The sequence below is a fragment of the Rattus rattus genome, chromosome 4 (genome assembly GCF_011064425.1).
Source record: "Rattus rattus isolate New Zealand chromosome 4, Rrattus_CSIRO_v1, whole genome shotgun sequence".
In the NCBI taxonomy this organism is placed as follows: Eukaryota; Metazoa; Chordata; class Mammalia; order Rodentia; family Muridae; genus Rattus; species Rattus rattus.
In genome coordinates, this window is record NC_046157.1 from 22,580,776 (window position 1) to 22,604,332 (window position 23,557).

At 45.0% G+C, this 23,557-nt stretch overlaps 1 protein-coding gene across 1 annotated transcript in view; it reads left to right on the top strand.

The window, feature by feature from the left end:
* The window catches only part of Hgd (homogentisate 1,2-dioxygenase), a 50,060-nt gene that overhangs the window by 20,687 nt on the left and 5,816 nt on the right, over nt 1-23,557 (top strand). The window contains exons 5-12 of the mRNA XM_032899282.1: nt 7,125-7,184; nt 9,121-9,212; nt 10,969-11,003; nt 11,875-11,954; nt 12,470-12,569; nt 15,112-15,236; nt 18,375-18,479; nt 20,584-20,710. Of these exons, the coding sequence (XP_032755173.1) occupies nt 7,125-7,184; nt 9,121-9,212; nt 10,969-11,003; nt 11,875-11,954; nt 12,470-12,569; nt 15,112-15,236; nt 18,375-18,479; nt 20,584-20,710 (724 nt within the window). The remainder of the gene's footprint in view (nt 1-7,124; nt 7,185-9,120; nt 9,213-10,968; nt 11,004-11,874; nt 11,955-12,469; nt 12,570-15,111; nt 15,237-18,374; nt 18,480-20,583; nt 20,711-23,557) is intronic.

Consider the following 23,557-nt stretch of genomic DNA (forward strand, 5'->3'; position numbering starts at 1 on the left):
TTGTACAGTTCATCTCTATCAGCTTCCACTTCACTCCTTGGAAAGATACCGGAGCCGTCTGTAAACCGAGTGATTTCACTGCTTGTATCTCTTATTTCCGTGAATACGGATGTCAAGCGGGCCTTGTGCCAGGATGTATTCCTGAAGGAATGCTTCTGTCTGTACATCTCTTTCAAAGTCATTTCCACTCTCTGTTTACTTTTCTGCTTGGGGAATCGTCATGCTTGGGGGTCTTCTGTAATGCATCCCCTGAGTACAGAGAGTGTCACCTCCAAACCTAGCGTAAAATCACGTTGGATAGATATTGTATTGTAGTGAATTAACTTATACAGGGGACTGGGGATACAGGGATGGCGAGACTGAGGATCTACAGCAGGGCTATTGTCCTAGGAGTCAGACTGAGACACGATGTCCCAGCAACGGAAGAGCAGAAAATAAGGGTCAACTTGAAAGACCATTAAATGGAAAAAACTTTGGGTTTAGGAGCAAGGAGATAAGGAAAGCAAGTCAAAACAGGGGCTGATGAGAAAGTACTAACGGTATAAGTTAAGGAGTAAAACATGTTAGTGCCATTTTTAGTGGGGGAAGTTGAACTGCGTTAAGCCACCCATGTTCTCATGACTATGGAGGAAGCCAAATAAGCAAGGAGCACCTGCAGATGGGCATGAGAGCTGTAAAGGGTGGCCTTGGAGGGTGCGAATATAGTAAGTATGTATGCAGACATCACAAGGGATCCCATTTTTTGTATGCTACCCTAATGGAAATAAAAAGTAAGACAATAATTATAAGTGTTCCAGAGAGGTGTGAGAATTAAGTCACCCACTAACATTTATTGGGAGGTTACTGTGTTCTACGGTTTATATCAAGACGCTAAATATCGTATTCCGTCTTTCCAGTGCTAAGAATTGGGCCCAGGACCTTACGTATGCTATTCAAATGCCCTACTATTAAATAACTGTTAAGCCACTTAGTTCATTTTCTATTACTGTGACAGAGGAACAGAGATGAGCTAATTTATAAAGAAGGAGGATTACTTAATATGAAGTCTAGGGGCTGGGAAGTCTCAGCATGGTGAGTGTATTTGGTGAGGTCCTTCTTGTTGGACCATAATGTGAAGGGTATTTCATGGAGAGGCTATGCAGTGTGTTCCTGGCTCTGTCATCATGGAAACCCCCACTTGTATGACTTCATTTCCTCTTAATTATTTACCCAAAGCTCTACTCCATTGACATGTGAATCATGAGGTTGTTTTCTACACATAGGAACTTTTAAGGTACACACTTTCTATGGTTTGGATAAGGACCATATGAAATGGCTTAGTTCCCAGAGAGGCACTGATACTCAGTGGTGAACTTTTAGGCAGTGGGGCCTTTAGGTCAGTGAGAGGGGGTGTCTAGTCTCAAATCCATCTTGATATTCCACCCATGGCAGAGGCCCAAACCCTGAGGCTTCTCAATCTTGTATAGGGACCTCCAAAACTATGAGCTAAAATAAAACTTTTCTCTCTATACGTTGGATGACTTCACAATGGAAGGCTGACTAAGACATTCAAAACAGAACTCTGGATAATGAATATAAAGTCCTCAGCCTTGTATCCAGGGGCGAAGTCACGTTGAGAATCTAGGTTTCCATCCACAGTGATTTTTTTTTTTGAGAAGTCCCATGAAAGACTTTAGAAAATCTAAACATATTGTGTCTTGGATCCTCTCACCAGCACTCTTGCCCCATTACTCCAAGGATCTCCAGTGGATCCATCTAAGCCTAATTTCTCTCCACATAAACTACAGTCCCTTTTCTCCTGAGATTGCCAGATTTGCTGGGGACTTGTGTGAGTCACTCTTTAGTTTATCCACCCCCTCTTCCTTCCTTGGTCTACAAGTCAATGCTACTGGTCATCCTGAACCTGCTCCAACCAGAACTGTGGCTGGCACTGGCTTAAGCAGTATGGTCACGGTTTTGCCCACAAGTGACTTCAATGTTCTTAAATGATGTTACCAACATGTAATAATATGTTCACCTATAGCCAGTCAGCGTGAAGAGTATCCAGGCCACCCAGAGTAGCTGAGTTCATGGCAGATTTGGATGGTGTCAATGAATCAAGGCATCTCCGTATTGAAAGGGATCTTCACAGCATCCAGCCAATCTTGAGTCTTCTAACTTTAGACATATTGAGGTTTCTTCTTTCTGTTTCCTTTCATCTCCGGGCATGAATTTCGAATCTCTTTCATTAAATGTTAACCGGGATTCTCTGTCTCCCTCCTTTGGAAATGTTAAAGAATTTTTAATTTAAACGTCGAGCATCCTTTAGAAACACTCTTCGAACTCTTTTACCTCCTCGCTTTTAGTGCATAAAAGTTTATTCTCCAGTGGAATTTGCGAAAATAAAAAGCGATTGGTTTACACTTTGGAAATAACATTTGGACTTTTATAAGCAATGTCCTCCAGGCTTAATTTATTCATCTCTTCAAGCATTCAATAAATGAGATGGTCTAGATATGGTAATAGACCCTACAATCTATGTCATCATTGGAAGTCTTAGTTAAATTCCACATGGGAGGAGCTACTCAGTGACTGTATATAATATGAATAAAATAAGTGGTTATGAAATTAGCATTATACTGTGCCATCGCTGAACCACCTAAACAACAAGAAGAGTGACTTCAAAGTCTGGAGACTGAGAGTCCAGTATCAAGGTGTGAGAAGGGCGATGATGTCTGATAATGGCTTTCCCTTTGATCTATATCTGGGCCACCTTCCCTCTTGTCACACAGCCTTTCCTCTGACTATTTGTTGGAAATGAGGTAATTGTTTGACTTGTTGTCTTGGTACTCTGGTTTCAATTCTTTTTTTTTTCTTTCAAAAGACCTTTATATATATATATATATATATATATATATATATATATATCCCAGGGCTGTAAAACCTTCAGTCCTCCGGCCTCAGTCTCCCAAGTGCCTAGATTCCAACTCTTCTTAGGCCACCACCCCTAAAACATCAATTTTATTATTTAATTTAACCTTATTTACCACTGAAATCTCCCAGGCATTTTCACTGGAGCTTAGAGCTTCAATCTGTGAACTGATGTGTGTGTGTGATGGGGGGGGGGTGTCAGTCCATATCAAAGAGATTTTTTTTTCAGTCACAAAGTATTCTTTCACTGTCAGATGCTCTTCCCTAAGAAGAGTATGGGATTTCAGTCCTTCTCCCACATGCCCCCCATCCCTTGACCCCACTTTACATATAAGAAAAGCAACCCAACAGGGGAAATGATTTGCCCACAAAAGCCAAGTCTTTTAATTTGCACACGTGGTAGCCAGGGCTTACCACAGTGACTTTTCTGCAGCAAATGTCCTAGGCTTGTTGTGCCAGGAAACGTTCATGAACCCCAAAAGAACACTAACGAGCCAATAAGGTCTCTTTAGTTAAGCTTGAGTTTGGGCCACACCACCATCTCTGACACAGCAGAACGGGAGAGGCCCCGAGCCCAGTTTTAGGCAAGCACTTATAGAGGCCAGAAGGTGGTATCTAGCCTGGTACACATCTGATTGGGGTGGCCATTATGGCCTTTGACATAATTGTCTGGTGTTGGGAGTCAAACCATAAACTTAACTTCTGTTTTCCTCCTGATTGGTGGTTGTCAGGAATCGAGGTCTCAGGGGCAGGCAGGCTTATAACCTGGAGGTGCACATTTGTTGGGGGATAACTTGGAAACTGGTGCTAGATGCAGGCCTTGTTGGGGGTAGCCTGGAGACTGGTGCTAGACACAGGTCTGGTTGGGGGTAGCCTGGAGACTGGTGCTAGGTGCCAGTTTGTTAGTTAACTCGAGTTCAACCTTAGGTCAGGTTCTCTAAGACAGAGCCTGAGCCTAAAAGATTTGGTCTCACAGGCTGAGATTCTGGCCTTAGCAGGGAATGTTCTGTACTGCACTCTAAGGGCAATTTCTGTCTCCCCCTTCACATTCACCAGAACATCACATCGGGGGCTCCTGACCAAAATCTCTGGCCTGAGGATCCAAAGTTAAATTCCCCTTGGGGATGCAGGGCTTATCAGCATGATCTCAGCATCTCTATACTTCCTATTGAGACAGGCACTTTACAGTCTGAACATGAACCCTGTACAATCCAGTGCTGTCAGACCCCACTGATACATCATTCTCCTCCCCAGATCACCTGTCATTTGAAGGCAGTCATTTTTACAATGGTGAAGGAAGGCTCCCCAGGGCCATAGCTTCACCTGGAATGTGGGCCCCATTGATGGCAGGCTTCCTACATCGGCATGTAGCTGTATTTTCGCCTACCACCTCAGCCTGTCTATACGTAGGGCTTGAGAGCTGGAGTACTACAGAAGACTTTGGATAAAGAAAACTGAACAGCAGACCCTGACAGCCCACCAGGCCTCTGGTTCAGTTTTTACCTCACAGAGGAGCCTCTTTTCTGCATGTCAGGGCTTCATCTCTAACAGATAGCTGACCTTTAGGCAGATTGCAGGGGTGTCCTAGAGCAACAGCTAGGTAGCCAGCCACAATTCACTTGCAACTGTGCTGTCTCCCTGCCCCAGTGTGCTCTCTCTGTCTCTCTGTCTCTGTCTCTCTGTCTCTCTCTGTCTCTCTGTGTGTCCCTGTCTCTGTCTCTCTTTCTCTCTCTGTCTCTGTATCTCTCTCTGTCTCTGTCTCTCTTTCTCTGTCTCTGTCTCTCTGTCTCTCTCTGTCTCTCTGTGTGTCCCTGTCTCTGTCTCTCTTTCTCTCTCTGTCTCTGTATCTCTCTCTGTCTCTGTCTCTCTGTCTCTGTCTCTCTCTTTCTCTGTCTCTGTCTCTGTGTCTGTCTGTCTCTGTCTGTGTGTGTGTGTGTGTGTGAATGTGTGAGAGAGACAGAGAGACAGAGAGACAGAGAGAGAGAGAGAGAGAGCTCCTTGCCTTTTCTCTTTTTTCCTTAGAGTTACTAACTCTTACGCTTGTATAATTTAAACATCAATCCTCTCTGGAAGTTGGCATTGCAACCACCATGTCTAGCTTGCGATGCCACAATTGGTTTGGTTTGACTGGGTGGTTTATTGCTTGATTGACTGGATAGACTTTTCTAAGCACGACACTTGCTCAGTTCGGCAATGCAGTAGTCACTGAATCTCTGAGTGCTGAGTGCTTATAAAATGCTGCTGCCTAGGTCCCATTTCCAGAGCTTCTGATTTAATTTGGCCTTGGTTTCAAAGGCCGCCCAGTTGATTCTCATGGGTATCCAGGGTTGAGAATCTCTGGTTAGCGCTGAATGGTTGCCAGGGCAACTATTGATCTGATACTTAAATATCTTCCTCTGGGAAATCTACAATGATGACTCTTTTTCAGGTGATTTTTCTCCACTGTTACAGGGCCGGGGGTTGGGGGGAAGTAGGTAATGGTTAGTAATAGACCATGGCCACCCCTTAAAGCCGCAGCAGTACTTGGATGGGGATGTTGCTCTGTGGTAGAGCATGCGTTGTGCACACACACAGTTCTGAATGTGGTCGCTAACACACATACTAACCTACATGCTCAGTGCTGGGCTATGGCACTTCCTGCTGTCCAGTGAGTTTCCTGCTAGGTCTATAGTCTCAGCAGGATATTGAATTAAAGAGACAGGGGAATATTTTGACAGTGCGGGATGTATTTTAGATTGCTACAGCTTGAAGGAACGTAACGGTATCTCTCAGGCAGAAGCCAGGGGCAGTGCTAAGCATCTCTCTATGCATGGGACAGCCCTACAACATAGAATTACCCAGCACAAAATGTCCCACGTGTATGTCAAGGGTTGGAAGCCCTTTCTAAATCCTTGCCCCTTGTGACCCAAGAAGTTATCATCGTGAATAGGATCCGTCCTGACGTCCTTGCTGCATTCTGAAGCACAAGTTCAGTGGCCTTCTTCGGACCCACATTTGGCATCGTTTTGTAGCGGTCTCAGAATGTCCTCATCCCCTTTGCCTTTGAGAAAGATGGATGCTGCCCGACTGTGCAATATGCCCAGCAGCACACTTTCTGTTTGCTCCTCTTTTCCCGTCTGGCTGCCTTCCCAAAATACAGACCTAGCGAGTGGAGTGCAGCACCTGTGTGGAGCCCCTGCCCATCCAGCCTTCGCCAGGCGTAACAGCCAGTGGAGCTAGCTCCAGGATGCAGGTCGCTCCAGAAGATGTGCTCTGGGCTTCTGGGCAGATGAGCTCTCAGACTGGCTACATCGGGTTCTGTGCTACGTTGATTAATACGCACTGCACTGGTGCTTTGAGCAGGGCCTGTGCCTGCTGATTTTTCTCCCCACTCCCTAGATCAGTTCATTATTGAATTAAAGATCATTGCGATTTAAAGTGAACCCTTGGGCAGCCTGGGGACAAACTCAAGGTTTGGGGGAAGAAATTGAAGCGGGCGCTGCATTTACCAAATCCAGTCTCAGCTGGATGCATTTTTCTTTCTCGTAAGGAGATAATTCAAAACTCCAAGGGCTGGAAGTAGAAGTAGAACCTTCCCCTGCAGTGTCAGGAGCCCACACAGTGAAGCCGGCTTGCCGGGAAAGGGAGCTGATTATAAATAGCATGAAAGCGGCATCAGTCAAAACTCACAGATGTGCCTGAGCAGAATGTTAAAAGAAACACCTCCTGAGAGCGGGAGCCATGGCGTGGCTTTATTTTTATAATTGGAAGGACTAGGAACAAAGACACTTTGTATTCATATTAAACACACACCCCTACAGCATGCATGTGCATATCACCCATACACACAGAGAGACAGAGACAGAGACGGAGAGAGAGAGGGGAAAAGAGGAAGGGAGAGATACATACATACCCCCATAGCATACACACATACACATCCCTACAGTGAACAGACACACACCTATAGCACATATACACAGAGACATACACTCCTACAAAGTACAGAGAGAGGGAGAGAGAGAGAGAGAGAGAGAGAGAGAGAGAGAGAGAGAGAGAGAGAACCATGTTAAAGAATTGATAGATACTCATTAGTTCTAACATAACAAAATCACAAATGGCCAGAACCTCACAGAGGGAATTGTCCTTTTTCTCCTGTGTAATTGAATCTATTTAACAAACCTATGGTTTCCCCCTATGAAGTCATGTTCCTGTATGGGTATTCTTTTTTTTTCCAGCTTCGATGGAAACCGTTTGAGATTCCAAAAGCATGTCAGAAGAAAGTGGACTTTGTGAGTGTAAGTCAATATTCTCTCCACGCCTTCCCACTGCCCTCCTCTCCTGTGGTGAGTGATCTAGCCGTCTGCAATCTGAATGCCATGCAGCTTCCTAAACCGGAGGCTGCAGAGACAAAGCCACCTGTGTGTAGCATGGGGGCTGGCTGAGGGATGCCTTACATACAGACACCATATGGCTCCTGACACCAAAGGGCACCCAGGAGCTTTTTACCTCACAGAAAGGCCAATGAGGTTTAAATTTTCCTTCCCTCAAGCACCTCTTCTCTGGGTGAGAATGGGTCTTAACCATTTTGACCCATGATGCTGTTGATGGTTTGGTGAAACCTGTTTTTTTGGTTTTTTTTTTTTTTTAATGTATCCATTTATTTTGTTGGATTTTTTACTACTTGGTGTGTGGGGTGGGTGTTTGTTTGGTTGGTTGGTTAGTTGGTTTGATTTGGTTTGGTTTGGTTTGGTTTGGTTTGGTTGAGAGAGGATTCTCCCCTGCAGCTCAGGTTGACCTGGAACTCCTGAGAGTCCCTTTGCCTCGATCCTAGGCACTGGAACTACTACTATAAGCCACTATGCTTGTGGTTTTGCCTGGGTAAAATAAATTACATCAAATTACACAGACAATCACATTGAAATGTAATGATAAAAATATTTCCAAAAGAATGACAGTATTTGTTTTGTAGTTATAAACATGCCTCCTCGTTGTTATACTAGATTATAAGACCTATGTGAAAATCCAATCACTATATAGTATGAGCCCAAATGTCATTTCGAGATACCCGTGATGTACAGTATAAAATGTCCCAGTCTCTACAGGGTGACAGGCACTTCTGCTGCTGCCGTGCCTTGCCACCTGCATTCCTAATACTCAAAGGAGATGATAAACTTCACACAGATTAGTAAAAATAAATACAAAGATAAATGTTCCCATCCAAGAACTGGAAGCCCCTGGAAGGGAGACCAGGGTTCAGATGCGTCACCTCGGATGGCAGACGGATCTGCACAGAGCTAACCGGCAGGCCTTCTCCATAGCCGCAAACGCTGGCAGTACTGGGACACCTGTGCCCACAGCAAGACATGTGTGGGTGAAGGGCTGGAACTGTCAGGGACTCGTGCTCGAGAGGACAGAGGAGAGTTCTGCAGGCCAGCTTGGCTCACGGTTTACTCAGGGGCACTCCAGGTGTCCAGGTATAGCCCGAACCGTTTAAATCATCTCGAAGCCTTTAACCTTATAAGCGTCCCCATACCTTGGGAGGTTCACTTCAGTAAACCTCAAACTCATCCATTAAGGGACAGAAGAATTACTTCCTGTGAGAGCTATGGAGAGCTGAGGAACAGAGCCCTCCCTGTGTTTGCATCCCGCCTGCAGGTTTGGAGCAGAGTGATGCTGTAAAAAGTCTCTGCGCCCCTCACCCACCCCGACTCCCATGTCAGGGCTCCCTGTGCAGTGTGTCATCTGGTCCATAGCAGAAGGACTTGCAGTCAGTCACAAAGTCTTCCTCTGCCATGTTCTGGGGAAAGTAGCCTGCCCTCCCTCATGAGAGAGGGCTGCTCCCAGGGAAGTCTAGATTTGGGGGGGGCACTAAATGTCAAGGGAAGCTTCAGGCTCTCTCCCCACAAAATCCTTCTACCAGATATCCCCACCTTCTTGAAGGTTTGTCTTAATCATAATGAAATGTCAGTCTTGAATTCATTTAAAGAAATGACTTCATGCTCTCTAAGTTCATCTGGTGTGGCCATTAAGGGAGTTCAGACAAGGTCACGGCTATCGTCTAGGATGGGACAGCCTACCAAGTGTAAGTCAATACATTCCAGGCAGCCCTGATCCAAATGGACCCTAGGGCCTTCTCAAAGGAAAGAATACAAAACCATGCTTCACGGCTCTCAGGGGCCAGGGGCAGCACTGAGTCTCTTAAGCACTACCATTCTGTCTCCCCTCCTCAAGGGCTTGCACACCTTATGTGGAGCAGGAGACATCAGGTCTAACAATGGGCTCGCTGTGCATATCTTCCTGTGTAACTCCTCCATGGAGAACAGGTAAGAGGCTCTATTGTTGGGGCGTAATATACCCATCCCCTAGTGCCTGTTGGCCAGAGAGTGAAGACCTAATGAAGCCCCACGTGTGCAAACACTGTCCTTTTATAGTTGGTTCCCCTCTCAGAGAGATGATAATGAATAAGAATTTCTATCTTGACAGACTCTTGTGACATAGACAAGAACACCATGTAACAGGGTAGACAGAAAGGAGAGGTCAGGGCCTTGTGAGGAAGGAGAAGTTCAAGCAGGTGGGTTGGGGACACATAGAATTAATTGCTAAGGATCATCCCGAGGGGTCAAGTCCAATTCGTGCTGCAAGAGTAGTTATGAGAAGTAAAGTTACAGACTTGACTTTTGCTAACAGCTAGCAGCTCTGTGTAAGCCTAATGCCACTGCACACCAATTAGTTTATATACCGAGGTGTTTAAGGGGGGTGCGTGTCACAGCACCTGTGTGTACAAACCAGGACAGCTTGAGAATCTCTTCTCTCCTTCTACCAAGTGGATCCCAGGCATCAGAAGCAGAGTCTCAGCCTCCGTGGCAGATGCCTTTACAGGGCGGGCTGTGCTACTGGCCCTATATTCTGTTTTGTTTTTTTCATTTAAAAATGTAAATGATATCACCACCCTTTCTTTGGAAAGACCGTCATGGCAGCTTTGCACACGACCTCTAGAACAGAGGTTATGAACCTATGAGTCGAGACCCCTTTGGGGAGGGTCACATATCAGATATCCTGTATATCAGATATACATTACATTACGATTCATAACAGTAGCAAAGTTACAGTTATAAAGTAGCATCAAAATAATTTTATGGTTGGGGGGGTTCCCCACGACATGAGGAACTGTACTGAAGAGTCGCAAGGTCAGGAAGGTTGAGAACCGCTGCCCTTGAACTACACCGTTGTTCCTCGAGTCAAAATCTGATCTTGCTGACTTTAATGAACTTATGCGGGCGACTCGACTTTTAAAAGATTGTTTTTATTTGTATTTTACTTTCCGTGTATTGATACTTTGCCTGCATATATATCTGTGCACCATGTGTGACTGGTGCCAGTAGAGGCCAAAAGAGGGTGTTGAATCCTCTGGCACTGGAGATAGGGACAGTTGTGAGCAACCATGGGAGTGCTAGGAATAGAACTTGACTGCTTTAGACAACAAATAAGTGCTCTTAACTGAAGAGTCATCTCTCCTGCCTTAGCTGTTCCACTTTTTGAGTCATGAATCAAGGCCAAGATCACAACCCTATAAGAAGCCTTGGAGATCTCCCTTTGTGTCCAGCCTTGTATGAGGTCATCACGCACGCACGCACGCACGCACGCACTCCGCTTACGCCACATTGGTCTCCTTTCATTTCTATGTCGTCCCCCTTCCCCTCTGCCCCCCATCTGCCTCCTTGCTCTAAAGCACCAGAGCGTGCTGCTTCTTTTGCCTGGAGTTTCTCCTCTCTTGTCCAAAGTCTCATCAGTATGCAGGACCCTTTGTTGTCTCCCTAGGCCAGTGCAGGACTCTATTCCTTCATGCCCTTGAACTTGACTTCCGCAGCCCCATTGCACTTTGCAGTGATGGCGTTCCACAACTGTGTGCTTTCTGTCGGAGTCAGCCAGACTCCGAGCTCCACAGGGAGGCTTCTGCTGATCACTTTATACCCAGCACCTGGTTCGTGGTAGGCACTAAATAATAATTTGTAAAATGAAGAAACTCGTGCAGAATGTGTTAAAGCTGAAAAATCACAGAACGTACTCTGTAAATTTCAGATGTTTTTACAATTCAGATGGGGATTTCCTGATTGGTAAGTTCCTGATTGGTAAGATTGACTGATCCCTAGCCCCAAGCTATATTACAGTTGGTGTTTTTGTTTCGTTTTGTTTTGTTTTTGTATTTTATTTTATTTGCCTGCATTCTCCCATCTGTTTCATTAAACGAAGCACCATCTACAAGACTGAGGTCCAGACGCCACTGGTGGTCTGGAAAGGATTCCTGGGATACCTCAAAGTGCCCAATGTATGTTCCGGGCTTTCTGCCTGGGGCTGCCTCTGCTGGGCCTCTCTCTGTGTAGGAGATCTTGGCAGCTGAACGAAGTGATGTTCCTAACTTGTGACTAACTTATTAGGAAAATTCTATTTGCTTCTAAACTCACTGAAGGAAAGCCCGTTTGTCATCAGTGACCACGATTCGGGTACACATTTTATGAGACCGTCTAAAATGTAAGGCCCATTGTGGTATTAGTGCTAGCATCCAGGAGTGACTATTTCCACGGAGTCAGCTGACATGCTAATGGTAGCATTCTGGCTGAAATGTCAGAAAAGAGTGGTTTTCTGTGCTAGTTCTATGGCCCTTTTGAGTCACTTCACAAATGTGTGTGTGTGTGTGTGTGTGTGTGTGTGTGTATATATATATATATATATATATATATATATATATATATATATATATATATATATGTTCCTCAAAGTGGGGGAGAAGAGAAGATAGAGATTGTGAAGGATTTTCTAAATCTAGGCAGTAAAACAGCTAACATTGTTAGAATATCATTTACCCCCAAGAGACCCAATGACGGTCTCCTCACTGGCAATCACAAGCACATACAAGCCTTAAGCTTTCAGGTTCTCCTTTGAACAGGATTTCTTACTATCCCACGGTCTTTCCCCACCCCTCTCCAGTTCCCCAGAAAGGGAAGCTTCTCATTTACACAGAGTTTGGCAAGATGTTCCTGCAGCCCAATGAGATCTGCGTCATTCAGGTTGGTAATGAGCCCCCTCTCCCCACTGCCTCTCCCTAATTTGGGAGCAATCAGATGTTTCGGCTGCTGCTATTTCTAACACTAAAATGTCTCTGTCACGTCTGGGCAACAGGGAGGAGCTGGAGTTATACAGAAGGCTTCAGGGTAAGCGGGCTTAGTGCCTGCTTCGTTTAAATCTGCCTCCTTTGTTTAATGCAGCACAGGATCACAAAGCAGAGAGTGTTTACCACTTCCTTTCCCTAAATGTTTGTAGTCTGCTGAAGGCTGTGTCAGAGACAGGAGATGGTGAAGCTATTCACAAATACATCGATTTTTGGCTAACTGGGGGCTGCTGTTATCCCTGGATCTAATAAGACATTAATTGTTGGTGCGAGCAGGAATTAGTTTTTTTTTTCTTTGTGACTCTTCTTTAATCTGCTCGCCTGGAACAGCATACCCAGAAACCCAAGCGCTTTATTTCTGCATATGGCTGCAATATATGACTTAGGAGGGTATGCTGTGCCCTTGTCCTCCAGAGAGGAATGAGATTCAGCGTTGATGTCTTCGAAGAGACCAGGGGCTACATCCTGGAAGTCTACGGTGTCCACTTCGAGCTACCTGACCTAGGACCCATCGGTAAATGTTCACCCTAAGGCTTGCTCGAGATACCAAGGCTTCCTTCCATCCCTTCCTGGCTCTCACGCTCAACCCTCAACTCCCCTCTCCAGACGACTTCCTTAGACCAAGTCCCCGCCTACAAAATATATGAACGACAGAAAATGACCCAAACCAAGCTATTATAACTTTCTCTAAAACAAAACCACAGAACAATGGCAATCAAGGCACTTCATGGGTTTCTGGTTAGATGTTTATATTACCAGGGATACAAAAGGGGGGTCACAAAAAAATAGCTTTACCAATGATGAGATTTGAGATTTGATTAAATTCATCTTTTTTTCAAGTCAGAGTCTCTTATAGCCCAGGCTGGCCTCTAACTCTCTACATAGATAAGAACAGCCTTGAACTCTTTCCTGGGCGCTGGGGTTATAGGTGTTCACTACCATGCCCAGCCCCATGCAGTGTAGCGTACTGAGCCCAGGGCTTCCTGCTAGCCAAGCACTTTACCAACTGAGCTATATTCCAGGGCCCTGAGATTCTGTTAATTGTTGATGGCGTATTAAAGAGAAGTAAAGAAGAAAGGGAACAGCTTAAGCAAATGTATGCAGAATACATTTGTGAATGATATTTTCTTAAGTCAATGAGCTCTGTGTTTCCAGCCATAAAAATGGCCTGGAGTCCCTTGCCTGCCGTGCAAATATGAACTAGACACATGACCTTTGTACATCACATTCCTTCTGAGCACACATCACAAAACCCATACCCTTAACAGTAAGTAACAAGCGTATTGCTCCATTCTGTGAAGGAGCTGGAAAGGACAACCCCCTCACCCCGTGAGATAGATTCAAACTTCCAGACAAGCTCTCCCAGCCCCTAGTCTTCCAACAGCTGAAGGCAGGAATGCAGGAGGGAAAGGAAGATCTTAGGAGCACTTTTTCTCAAAGCCTCTCTAGGAGAGAGCTGGAGAAATCGGCCCCTGGTTACAGCCCGGGCTGTACCTTCCAATTCGTTCTTTCCCTGTCAACAGCTTTTCAGAGCAACAAGGACAGGCCAACATGTGCCTTCTGGTCACTCCCCTGGGGATCCAAATATTCAGAGGGAAGTGGGAGGCAGCAGAGAGGCAGCTGGAACCGCGGTGGGCCGTCTGTCAGCCTGCTTGCCACCCACTCTTCCCACTTTGGTCGAGTTTCCTGCTGCTCTGCAGGCAGCAGGGCCTCCAGGTTCCACAGAGCATGTACCCTCTGGAAAATATATATAATTTACTAACCAGCTGGGGGTTTATGTTTTTTTTTTAACCCCAGGAGCTGGAAATGATAAAACACTCCCCAGGCCTCTCCTCTCTGAGTTAAACTATGTTTTTGCACTTACGCTTTTTCATATTTTTGTCTTTTGATTTATTTCCTTTCTCCAGAGGGAACACTCACTCCTGAACAAAGCTAAGCAGGCAGGTCCTCAGTTCTTCTGATTGGCAGGCAGACATATTTTTTTAGGCTGGAAAGCAGCAGCTTTATAGCTCTGGCTTTTGAGTTCTGGCTAGCCTGGGACAGTAGCTAATAACCTTTTTATGTGAGATCAAGGTCTGAGGAGATGTAGGAAAGTCCCCAGCACTTCCTTGGACAGACATCTGCTGTTTTCCTCAGATCCTCCCCTCTCTTCCTCTTCTTCTTCCTCACCTGGAGCACATGATCAGTGATGAGGTAATGTACACAAAAACCATATGAACCATAATCACCCTACAACTCCAGGAGATGACACCACCTCGGAGGACTTTTGAAAGTTTCTTTTTTCAACCAGATCTCTTGGATCTTCCTACACATCTACCAAACTAAGATCCAACAGATTCTGGAGTGCTTGGAGTTCAACCTAGTGTAGGGGGCCATATTGGATTTGGGCCTGGCCGCTTTGTGACGGTACAGCTCAAGGTGGCTACGTGACTCTGGGTTGTATGGCCACAGATGCTCACCCCTAGGTGGCTGCTGTAAGATTATGAGATTGTTGGACAAAAGCCTCTCCCAGGAAGACCCTGGGAGCAATCACAGGATGCTTCAGCCTGAGCAAACACCAAATGTCCCTGAGCAGATTCCTGAGAAGGGTTTGACCTTTTCAAAGAACATGTCCCCGGAAGACTGCTGCCTCTTTGTTTAAGGAGGATATATTGCAGTTTAGTGATTCACCTTATATCCTTGGGCACTTCCCAATACTCCCCCACCCTAAGCTTCAATTCCTGCCTCAGAGCTTTAAATGCTGTACATTCCTCTCAATAATGAGACCTTGACAACAGTACTTTGCTTGGTCTCCTTCTTCTCTCCACCCCCTTGACCTACAGGTAGAACGCCTCTTCGGGACCCTGAATAACTGGATCCACTGGACAGGTCAACCTAGGGCCTCACATAGGCTGCACAGGCACTGAGCCATAGCCCTGACTGGGATCCAAGCAAGGGTTTTGGTGAAGAAAGTAATCTGTGGAATGGCTCATGATACAGAAGAAGATTTCTTCCGTGGGCATCTTTCCTTTGACTTGGAAATGTCTAAATGGGGTTTGGGTTTCTGTGTTTTCTAGGAGCAAATGGCTTGGCCAATCCTCGAGATTTCTTGATCCCTGTTGCTTGGTATGAAGATCGTCAAGTGCCGGGTGGTTACACCGTGATTAATAAATACCAGGGAAAGCTGTTCGCTTCCAAACAGGTACTGTAAAATGGTTGGTAGCCAGGGAGTGAGTGTGGAGTTAAGAAGCACCAGTTGATAGCCAAGGCCAGCCCCGTAGGTACATTATATACATTATATACATCCTTTTGTCTTTATTACACACCAAGGCACTGCAAATTACGTTGTCATGGGAACAGGTCACAGGGCGATAATTACTTCATGGTGCTAAGGGGGCGGAACCAGGGTTAAAACCCCAACTGCTTGACTCTAGAGACTGTGCACCTCCTCATCTAGCAGTGGAAATTCAACATCGTACGGGTCTCTAAGAATGACGTGGGAAATGTAACATAGAGACCTCCTAATATGATCTGAAAAAGAAGATGACCACAAGGAGAAGCCAAGATTAATATTCCTCAACGGCCATCTAATTTCAAATACAAATGGTTGATTGTTGACACTAAACAAAAAGAACTTAGTAGATTAGCTTCAATTATACCCAGAGGCCTAGTAAACTGAGGACGTGGAATCACGGGCAATAATATAAAATTACTTTTTAGACGTGACAACATTCTGTCCCTTCGGTAAGGCTGTCACATGAAAAATAATAATATGACATACGATCTAAGCTATAATACTATATGTTTATTTTGTTCATTTTTGAGACAAGGTGTCATGTAGCACAGGCTGACCTTGAACTTGTGTTGTAGATAGAGTGGCCTTGAATTCCTGATCTTTCTACTTCTATCTCCCAAGAGAAAGGATTATAGGTGTATACCCTCACGCCAGGTTACTACTATGTATCATTACTTAACATATTGAGAGTATAACGTCAGGACAGATTAATCATGTAATAAATGGTATCTGATGGCCCTTCTGTTACTATTATGTGTTTAATTTTTTTTATTTGTTTGATTTACTGTCTGTATTAGCCTAGCACTCATTATTTTCCTTGCATAGCATCAAAAGGCCATGCCAGCCTGCAAAGGCAAACCAGTCTGAAACTTCTGCTTAAGCCCTGGAACAAACATCAGTGTGCCGTCCTCATATTCACTGGGTCGGTATTTCTCAACAGTTGTTCAGGGACCATTAGTATTAGAAACCTTTGGACAGCCTTGTTTAAAGTGCTCACACCTGCTCTGGAGAGATAGCTTAGTGGTTAAGAGCACTAAGCGTTCTTCCAGAAGTCCTGAGTTCAACCCCTAGTAATCATGTGGTGGCTCACACCATCTCTAATGGGATCCGATGCCCTCTTCTGGTGTGTCCAAAGATAGCTTCAGTGTACTCAATATATATTAAATAAATTTTTTAAAAAATGCTCATACCAGCATTAATACTCTCACTTGGCAAAAAAAAAAAAAAAAAAAAGATAAGCTCTGGGGTATTAGAAGTAGATATTTACATGAATTTTAAGTATGTTCCAGATTATTATTATTCTGCATACAATTGACATTGAACCTCCATTTTGGCTGTAGGCAGCAGCTTTCGACTTCCCACGGGGCCCTGTGACGGTTGCACTGGTCCATTTCCTCGGCCTTAGTCTGTGCCCTGGGAGGCGAGCATTTATCCACAAAGTGGCTTGGCTCCCCAGTCTATTATCTTTGGTTGGGTTCAACCTGAAGGAAATTGATGGGAGGAGGGAGGAGAGTGGGACATTTCTCTCCCTCTCTATTCAGTGCTTCTGACCTGATCTAGCTCCTGCTGAATAGCCTCAAAACCAGATCACCTAAGAGAAAGCACTCAACCTACCTTTTACCAGAAAAAAAAATTATTGTTGGAGAGAAAGATATAATATAGTTGAGAGTATTCATACCCCAGATATCAGCAACCACTGTAAATCAGAACTTTGTTTCTCCAAAGAACTGGCTATAAATATTTACAAATGCACCCTTTCTCATGGTTCTAGATCTTGCTGGGGTCCTATAGAACCATTTTCCTTCTAAATTCTCAGGCCCAGGAATGCCAATGCTTTCCCATCATCACAGGGCTCAGATACCTCAACCCTTCTAGGCATTCCTCTTGGCTCTGACAAACAGCGCCATGGTGGGTAATGGTTCCCCTCAAGTCTTTTCCGTTTACTCTTGAGAATATCATAAATACACTGACCTAGGATAATATCCATCCCCATTTCCCCATGTCCCTCTTCTCATATCCTCTTCGATAGTTAATGCTACCTACATGTGCAGAGGTGTAGGACCATCCTCAGGGACATGGAACTCCTACCAGTTGTGCACCTTCAGTTCCTGGAGGCCTAGAGAACGTCTGTGCTCTTTATACCAGAATTTTGGCTTGCTTGATCTTGTCCACATTGCATGCTAGGAACCTCAGCTTCTATGAGTCTGTTAGTTTGATAGCCATGTCATATGCAGAAGACAACATTTCTCTGAATTCCTTCCCATATTTCAGCTCCCAACATTTCTCTGAATTCCTTCCCATATTCTTTCTGCCTCTTCTTTCAGGATGGTCTTTGAGCCTTAGACTAGCTGGCTGGGGACTGACATAGATACCCCATTTAGAGCTGAGCACTCGACTCTCTTGTTCTTAGCACTTGGACCAACTATGCACCTCGAACTTTAGAACATTCCGCGCTGGATCCTTTATCTTGACTAGATGCACGGTACCAGTGAGGAAGATAATAACCCTGTAAAGCCATAAAAGTGATCTCCTCCCCAAGACAAAACCAGGGAAGATGTTGATGTCATTCTCAAATCTCAGACATTTAGGCTGGATCTCTTCGAGGTGTCTTCTTTTCTAAGCTTCAGAGCAGACACTTCTACGAGAAGTTCCTCTAGGCTGCAAAGCCCTGGAGAAATATCACAGCAAGTGCCTGCTACACCAGGAAACAGATTGTTTGAGGATTGCTGGCCTCTACAGATTCCCACGGTTATGTTAAACATTGAAAAAGGACTGGTTGGTGGGTGTGCTAGGCTTCTTCTCTATGTGGGATGAGACAGGCAGCTGCAGCTTATGAACTGGAAAAGAGGGTTTAGTGGCAAAGCAACCTGGGAGAGGGTGTGTGAAGCAACCCCAGATCAAGTTAGCTATGATTCTCCCAAAGGATGCTCTGTTTAAATTTAGAACAATACCATATAAAAGGGGGTCATGTCAGTAAGTGTTGTAACTTTACAGCTACAAGAGCATTGCAATCTAAGACTGTGCTTTCCTGGATTCTGTGATTAGGATGTCTCCCCCTTCAATGTCGTGGCCTGGCATGGAAACTATACACCCTACAAGTACAACCTCGAGAACTTCATGGTCATCAATGCGGTGGCCTTTGACCATGCAGTAAGTCTGGGCCATGCAGGGACCCTGGGGACGGGATAACCCGTGGATGGAAGGGATCTAGCATTTACCTGTGGCGTTCACACATCTAAAGTTTTCAAGGTCATCCATGCAAAGCCTCCACCAGATCATGTGTCCTTTGATGAAGGAACACATTCCCTTGGCAAATGAGGAAGCCTAGAAATACTCAACCCAATTTACTTTCCTTCAGAGTAATCACAACTCTCATGCATGGGCAAAGGGAAAGCCACTAATGGTAATAATGAAGACTGGAGGAAAAGTCATTTACAGGTCCGGAGGAGGTCTGGGCACCTTGCAGCCCCGGCATGACTCTGCTTGCCCTGGCTGCCTACCTGTTTACCAGCCTCAGCTTGTGGCCATGGTTGGCAGTGAAAGGCAGGGAAGCCCTCTTCTAAAGTTACTCAAAGGTTGACTGCTTGAGGTTTTTTTTTAAAGCCTAATGTTTGAACTTGGTCATATTTTTCAGTCAATTAGGGTGCCACAAATAGGTCCCTGGTCTCTGGTACAGGCTCCCACGAGCCCACATGCTTGATAGAGTGCTAGCTCTGAGACCTCGAGGGTAAGTTCATTTTGCAGTATACTTCATAATAGATTAACTTAACCCACAAGCTGAGGGATAATTGGGGCAGAAGCCAGAGAATCAGAGATAGAAGGATTACTCTGAGCCAATTCAGCTTATCTCTAGGGGGACAAAACTACCTTTCTGAACAACCTCAAATCTTAATAAAACCAGAGGGGAAAAAAGAAAATCAAGATGCCAAGCCCAAAGCATCACGAAGAAGCACCCTGAGACCTTGGTAAAGCTCTATTTGAGCCTCCCCACCTTTCCTTTCTTTTAATGGTCTCAGATTGTTTCCCATGACGGATGAAAAGGAAGGAAGCTCTCCCAGCAAGAAGGGTTGGGCTGATTTTTTTTGTTTTGTTTTACTTTGTTGTTTTATTTGATTGTACAGACATCAGATCTCCTCCTTACTGCCAGCAGTAGCTGTTTCCCCTCCAAATTCAGATCTGATTATCCCACCATTGCTTTAGAAAACCTTTGCAGGCTCCCCATGGTTTAGGATTAGGTCTGAGCTCTGAAGCGTGGCATTTGATACTCTTCTCCATCTGGCCCCGGGTTCCTTTCTCCAGTACTCCTTGCCCCTCCTTCGTCCTTCATCGCACTGCCTTTAACCCTCTCCTGGCTTTACAAAGTCTCTGTGTGCCCCCAAATCTCTTCTATTTGCTCTGATAAAAATCCCCGCCCCGTCTTCCTCTTTTCTCTTCTACCCTCCCCCTCTCCCTTTCTTTTGTTCGCTTTCCCAGATCCTGTCAGAGGAGATGAGAGCTGGTGGAGGCAGAGAGAAGGGTTACTCAGGGCCGAATGCACTGTATAAACGTAGGAGACTGTCAAAGAACAAATTCAACAGAGTTATTTTGAAAAAGAAATAGCCACTCCTCCCCTCTCCCATTAAAGTTAAAGGCGTGGAGAATAGATTCCCAATCTTTGACTCTCCAGATGTTAGCACCAGGTCTGAAAGGGAACACGGATATCAATTAAATCAATTAAAGTTTTTGAAAATGTGTAATCTCGTCCCGCAGAATATCCCTCTCTGCACCACTACTATGTAAGTGCAATACTCAGAATCTAGGAGTCAATCAAGAGTCAGAATTAGTTAACCAGCTCTCGGATGTTTCCTGCTTGAAGCAGGCCTTCCTCTACACTAGGCTGCAGATGCTGTTTGTTTTCCAGCATCCTCTGAGCATCACCAAGCTCCCTGACATTCAGCCTGGGAGTACAAGTAGGACTCAGGCTCTCAGGGCCATAGGGTAATAAGGACGCCATGATGTAGCTTCAGGCAGGCCAAAGATGCAGCTGTCAGTCCTCTTATCTGCTGTGAATGCATTGTGCTTCAATCACAGCAAGAGGACAGTCACAGGAGTGATTACCACACCTCTCTACCAGAGCCCAAATATCTAAGCCTGACCTGGGTCACTTAATCAGAAACTGTCACTTGAAAACGCCCTCCTGCTCAGGTGATGCACTGTCATTCTTCAGACACCTCCCATGTCGTCCTACATTCAGTCTCCCCTTGTGTATTCACAGGATCCTTCCATTTTCACAGTGCTGACTGCCAAGTCTCTCCGACCTGGAGTGGCCATTGCTGACTTTGTGATCTTCCCACCTCGGTGGGGGGTTGCAGATAAAACCTTCAGACCTCCTTATTACCACAGTAAGTCTCTCTTTCACCAGAACACGCCTGAGAAACAGCAAAGCAGCTAGGCACTGAGGACAAAGGCCAGGCTGTTCTTGGACCTCCTGCCTTGCCTTGAGTTCGAAGTCCTGCCTCTCAGGCTGCTCCTGGGCTTTGAGAGTCTGGAGGGGGCGGTGCAGTGAGTGAACCCTGCTCCTGTTCCTCTGGGCCTAAAGAGAGACAGACAGGTTGGTAGACTGCGAAGGAAGAGTACATTTCAGATCTTTTTTTTTTTCTTAAGGGTGGGGAGTAGTGGGAGTAGAGGCATTTTGGTTTGTTTGGAGAAACAAAAATCTGTTTCAGGTACAAGTAAAATGTCCTTTCTTTGATTATTTTGGCAAAGCAAATTACAATTTGGGAGACAGACTATTCTGGAAGATGGAGGCGTTATTAATTAAATTTGTTCTTTGACAATGTTTTACAAATGCATACACAAAGATATATAATGCATTCTGATTGTTCTCGCCCCTACCCTTTCTCATATTCACCTGTCCCCTGTACATCATCCTTCTTTGTCTCTTTGGAGCCCCTTCCCACATCCCTTTCCTTTTGTTTAGTTTGTGTCCCTCTGAGTTTGACCAAGACCTTCTCTATGTCCTTGTGATCGAAACCATCCACTGGAGTCTAGAAGGTATACCAGTTCGTACACACTGAAGGTCACAGCTGCCCATCATAGATGGCTCCCTTTCCTTGCATCCCCTATACGTGGCCTATAATTCAACAGCAAAGGGAAAGTTCTTCTTAGTCCCTCCCCCAGCCATAACTGGCCATGGGGAGGGTCTGTCATGTGCAGTCCCTGCACCAGTAATCAAAGCTTCTGTGAGTTCATAACTACATTGGCTGCGATATACCCAAAGGATGGTGTTTGCTGCCCTTCTTCCTGTCTTCCAGCTTCTTTGTTATTTCATTCTGTCTTTCCACAACATCCCCTTAGAGGGGATGTTATACATAATTCATTTTGGGCAGCCATGAGACTCTGAATTCACCAGTGTCCACTGCAAATGGAAGCTTCTTTGAGTGAGGTTGAGAGTAGCTTCTGTCTAAGAAATGAGGATGATGGGTGTTTAGAAGAAAATTTGACATCATGTATATGTAGCTGATTATCAGTAGTGATTTACCCCATTGGGCCTATGACCTCCCAAGGATTAGATTTTCAAAAACCAAGCATAAGATAGATCTCTTACCTGTCAGAGGCCTCAAGTCTAAAGAGAAGTTGGTTACCCTATGATAGTCACGCCACTACTGCACACGTACACATCTCATGCTGACAGGTTGATATGGCAGAGTTGGTAGAATTGGTGGAATTCACTTATGGGTAAGACCATTCGATGGCTTTTCTCTCCTAACCACCAGCATAGCACAGAAGGTAGTTGGAATAAATCAAGTTTTATTTTACTTGTGTTAATATGGCTAGTGATTGTTGGCTAGTTTCTAAGGCCCTATTATAAGTTTCTCTCTCTCTTCTTTTTTTAAGTATTACCTTTCTCAGGTCTTAGAATGGCAGCAAGAGCAAGCACATATCAGTCGTCTCCCTTTCTGTTTTCCAGAAGACCAGACTGGCCCTGGGAGTAAGCCAGTCTCCAGGCCTCACAGTCAGTTCAGTGCAGGGTCAGGGTTTAATTGTGGATTGTCTGATGCCAAAGCAGACACTGACTGCTAATTGACATGGCTAGTGCCAGGGCCTGAGCATGATACACATCTGGAAATATTGATTCAGTCGGAGAATCCATTGCCAGGAATGAATAAGGTATACGGCAGCTGTATTTAATGAGTTTGACATTTTTTAATTGTGCAAATTAAAGGTCAAGCTACAACACTGCTTCCAGGAGAATTTTACAATTTGGAGCAAAGAATTCTGGGATGATTCTATCATGCATTTTCAGCTGGAACGCATTAGCAAACAAATCATTTCCCATAGTTAACTACAGAACCTTCTGTTTCTGTGAGATTCCTCTCTGTAACAGTTCCCAGGTACCAGAGCTCGATGCTGTATGGCCGCACTGAACAGGCACTGTAAGCATCTGTGAGGGTGGGAACTTCAGGCTGTCAGGATGAAAGAAGGCCACTTCACAGTCAGGTGACAGCCAGCCTGCCCCTTTGAGGTCACCATCAAGAGTACCCTTTCTCTTTTAAGTTTGTTCTCGAGCTTCCCTCTCCCAGAGTTTAATTCATTGGCTTTAAAGTAGAAACTCAGAGCGCCTGCACTTTGAACTAGGGAGCCAAAGGCTTCTGACCTAGAAGGTCTGCAGATCTATGTTGAGAGCAGCGGTGGAGGGTTTCTCTCCCCTCCTGGGAAGACAGACAATAAGAGCACCACTGTGCTCCCAGCTCTCAACCCAGTCCTTCATCTCTGTTTGTATTGCAGACTGCCTGTACAGTGGGCCTTGTGAAATGCCTCCGCTGACGCGTTTATAACCTCCTAGAAAGAAATGGTACCCTGAGTTGATTTGGAAAAAACACAGAAACCTAAGTTAGAAATTAGTTTTATTGGAGATATAAAAATATTGCTTCAGTGATACTCAAAATCTTTGCTACTTTGATGTGACTTTAAGGGGAATTGGAGAATTATTTCTGTAGAAATATTGCCTCTAGTCATTTTAATGCCCCCTAGTCAACAAGATCCAGGTTTAATCAGAAAGGCAAAGTCTACCTTCCCACTGTCCTTTGAAATATCGAAAGTGATATAGAGTATCTTCACCAAACCCGTTGCTAACTAAATTCACATTCAGATCAAAACCAAATTCCACCTTGCTCTCCTCTTAAAATTAAGCTGTGAAGGTGACCCTGGTGACATGCACTGCAGCGAGAAATGTGACTGTCGATTGA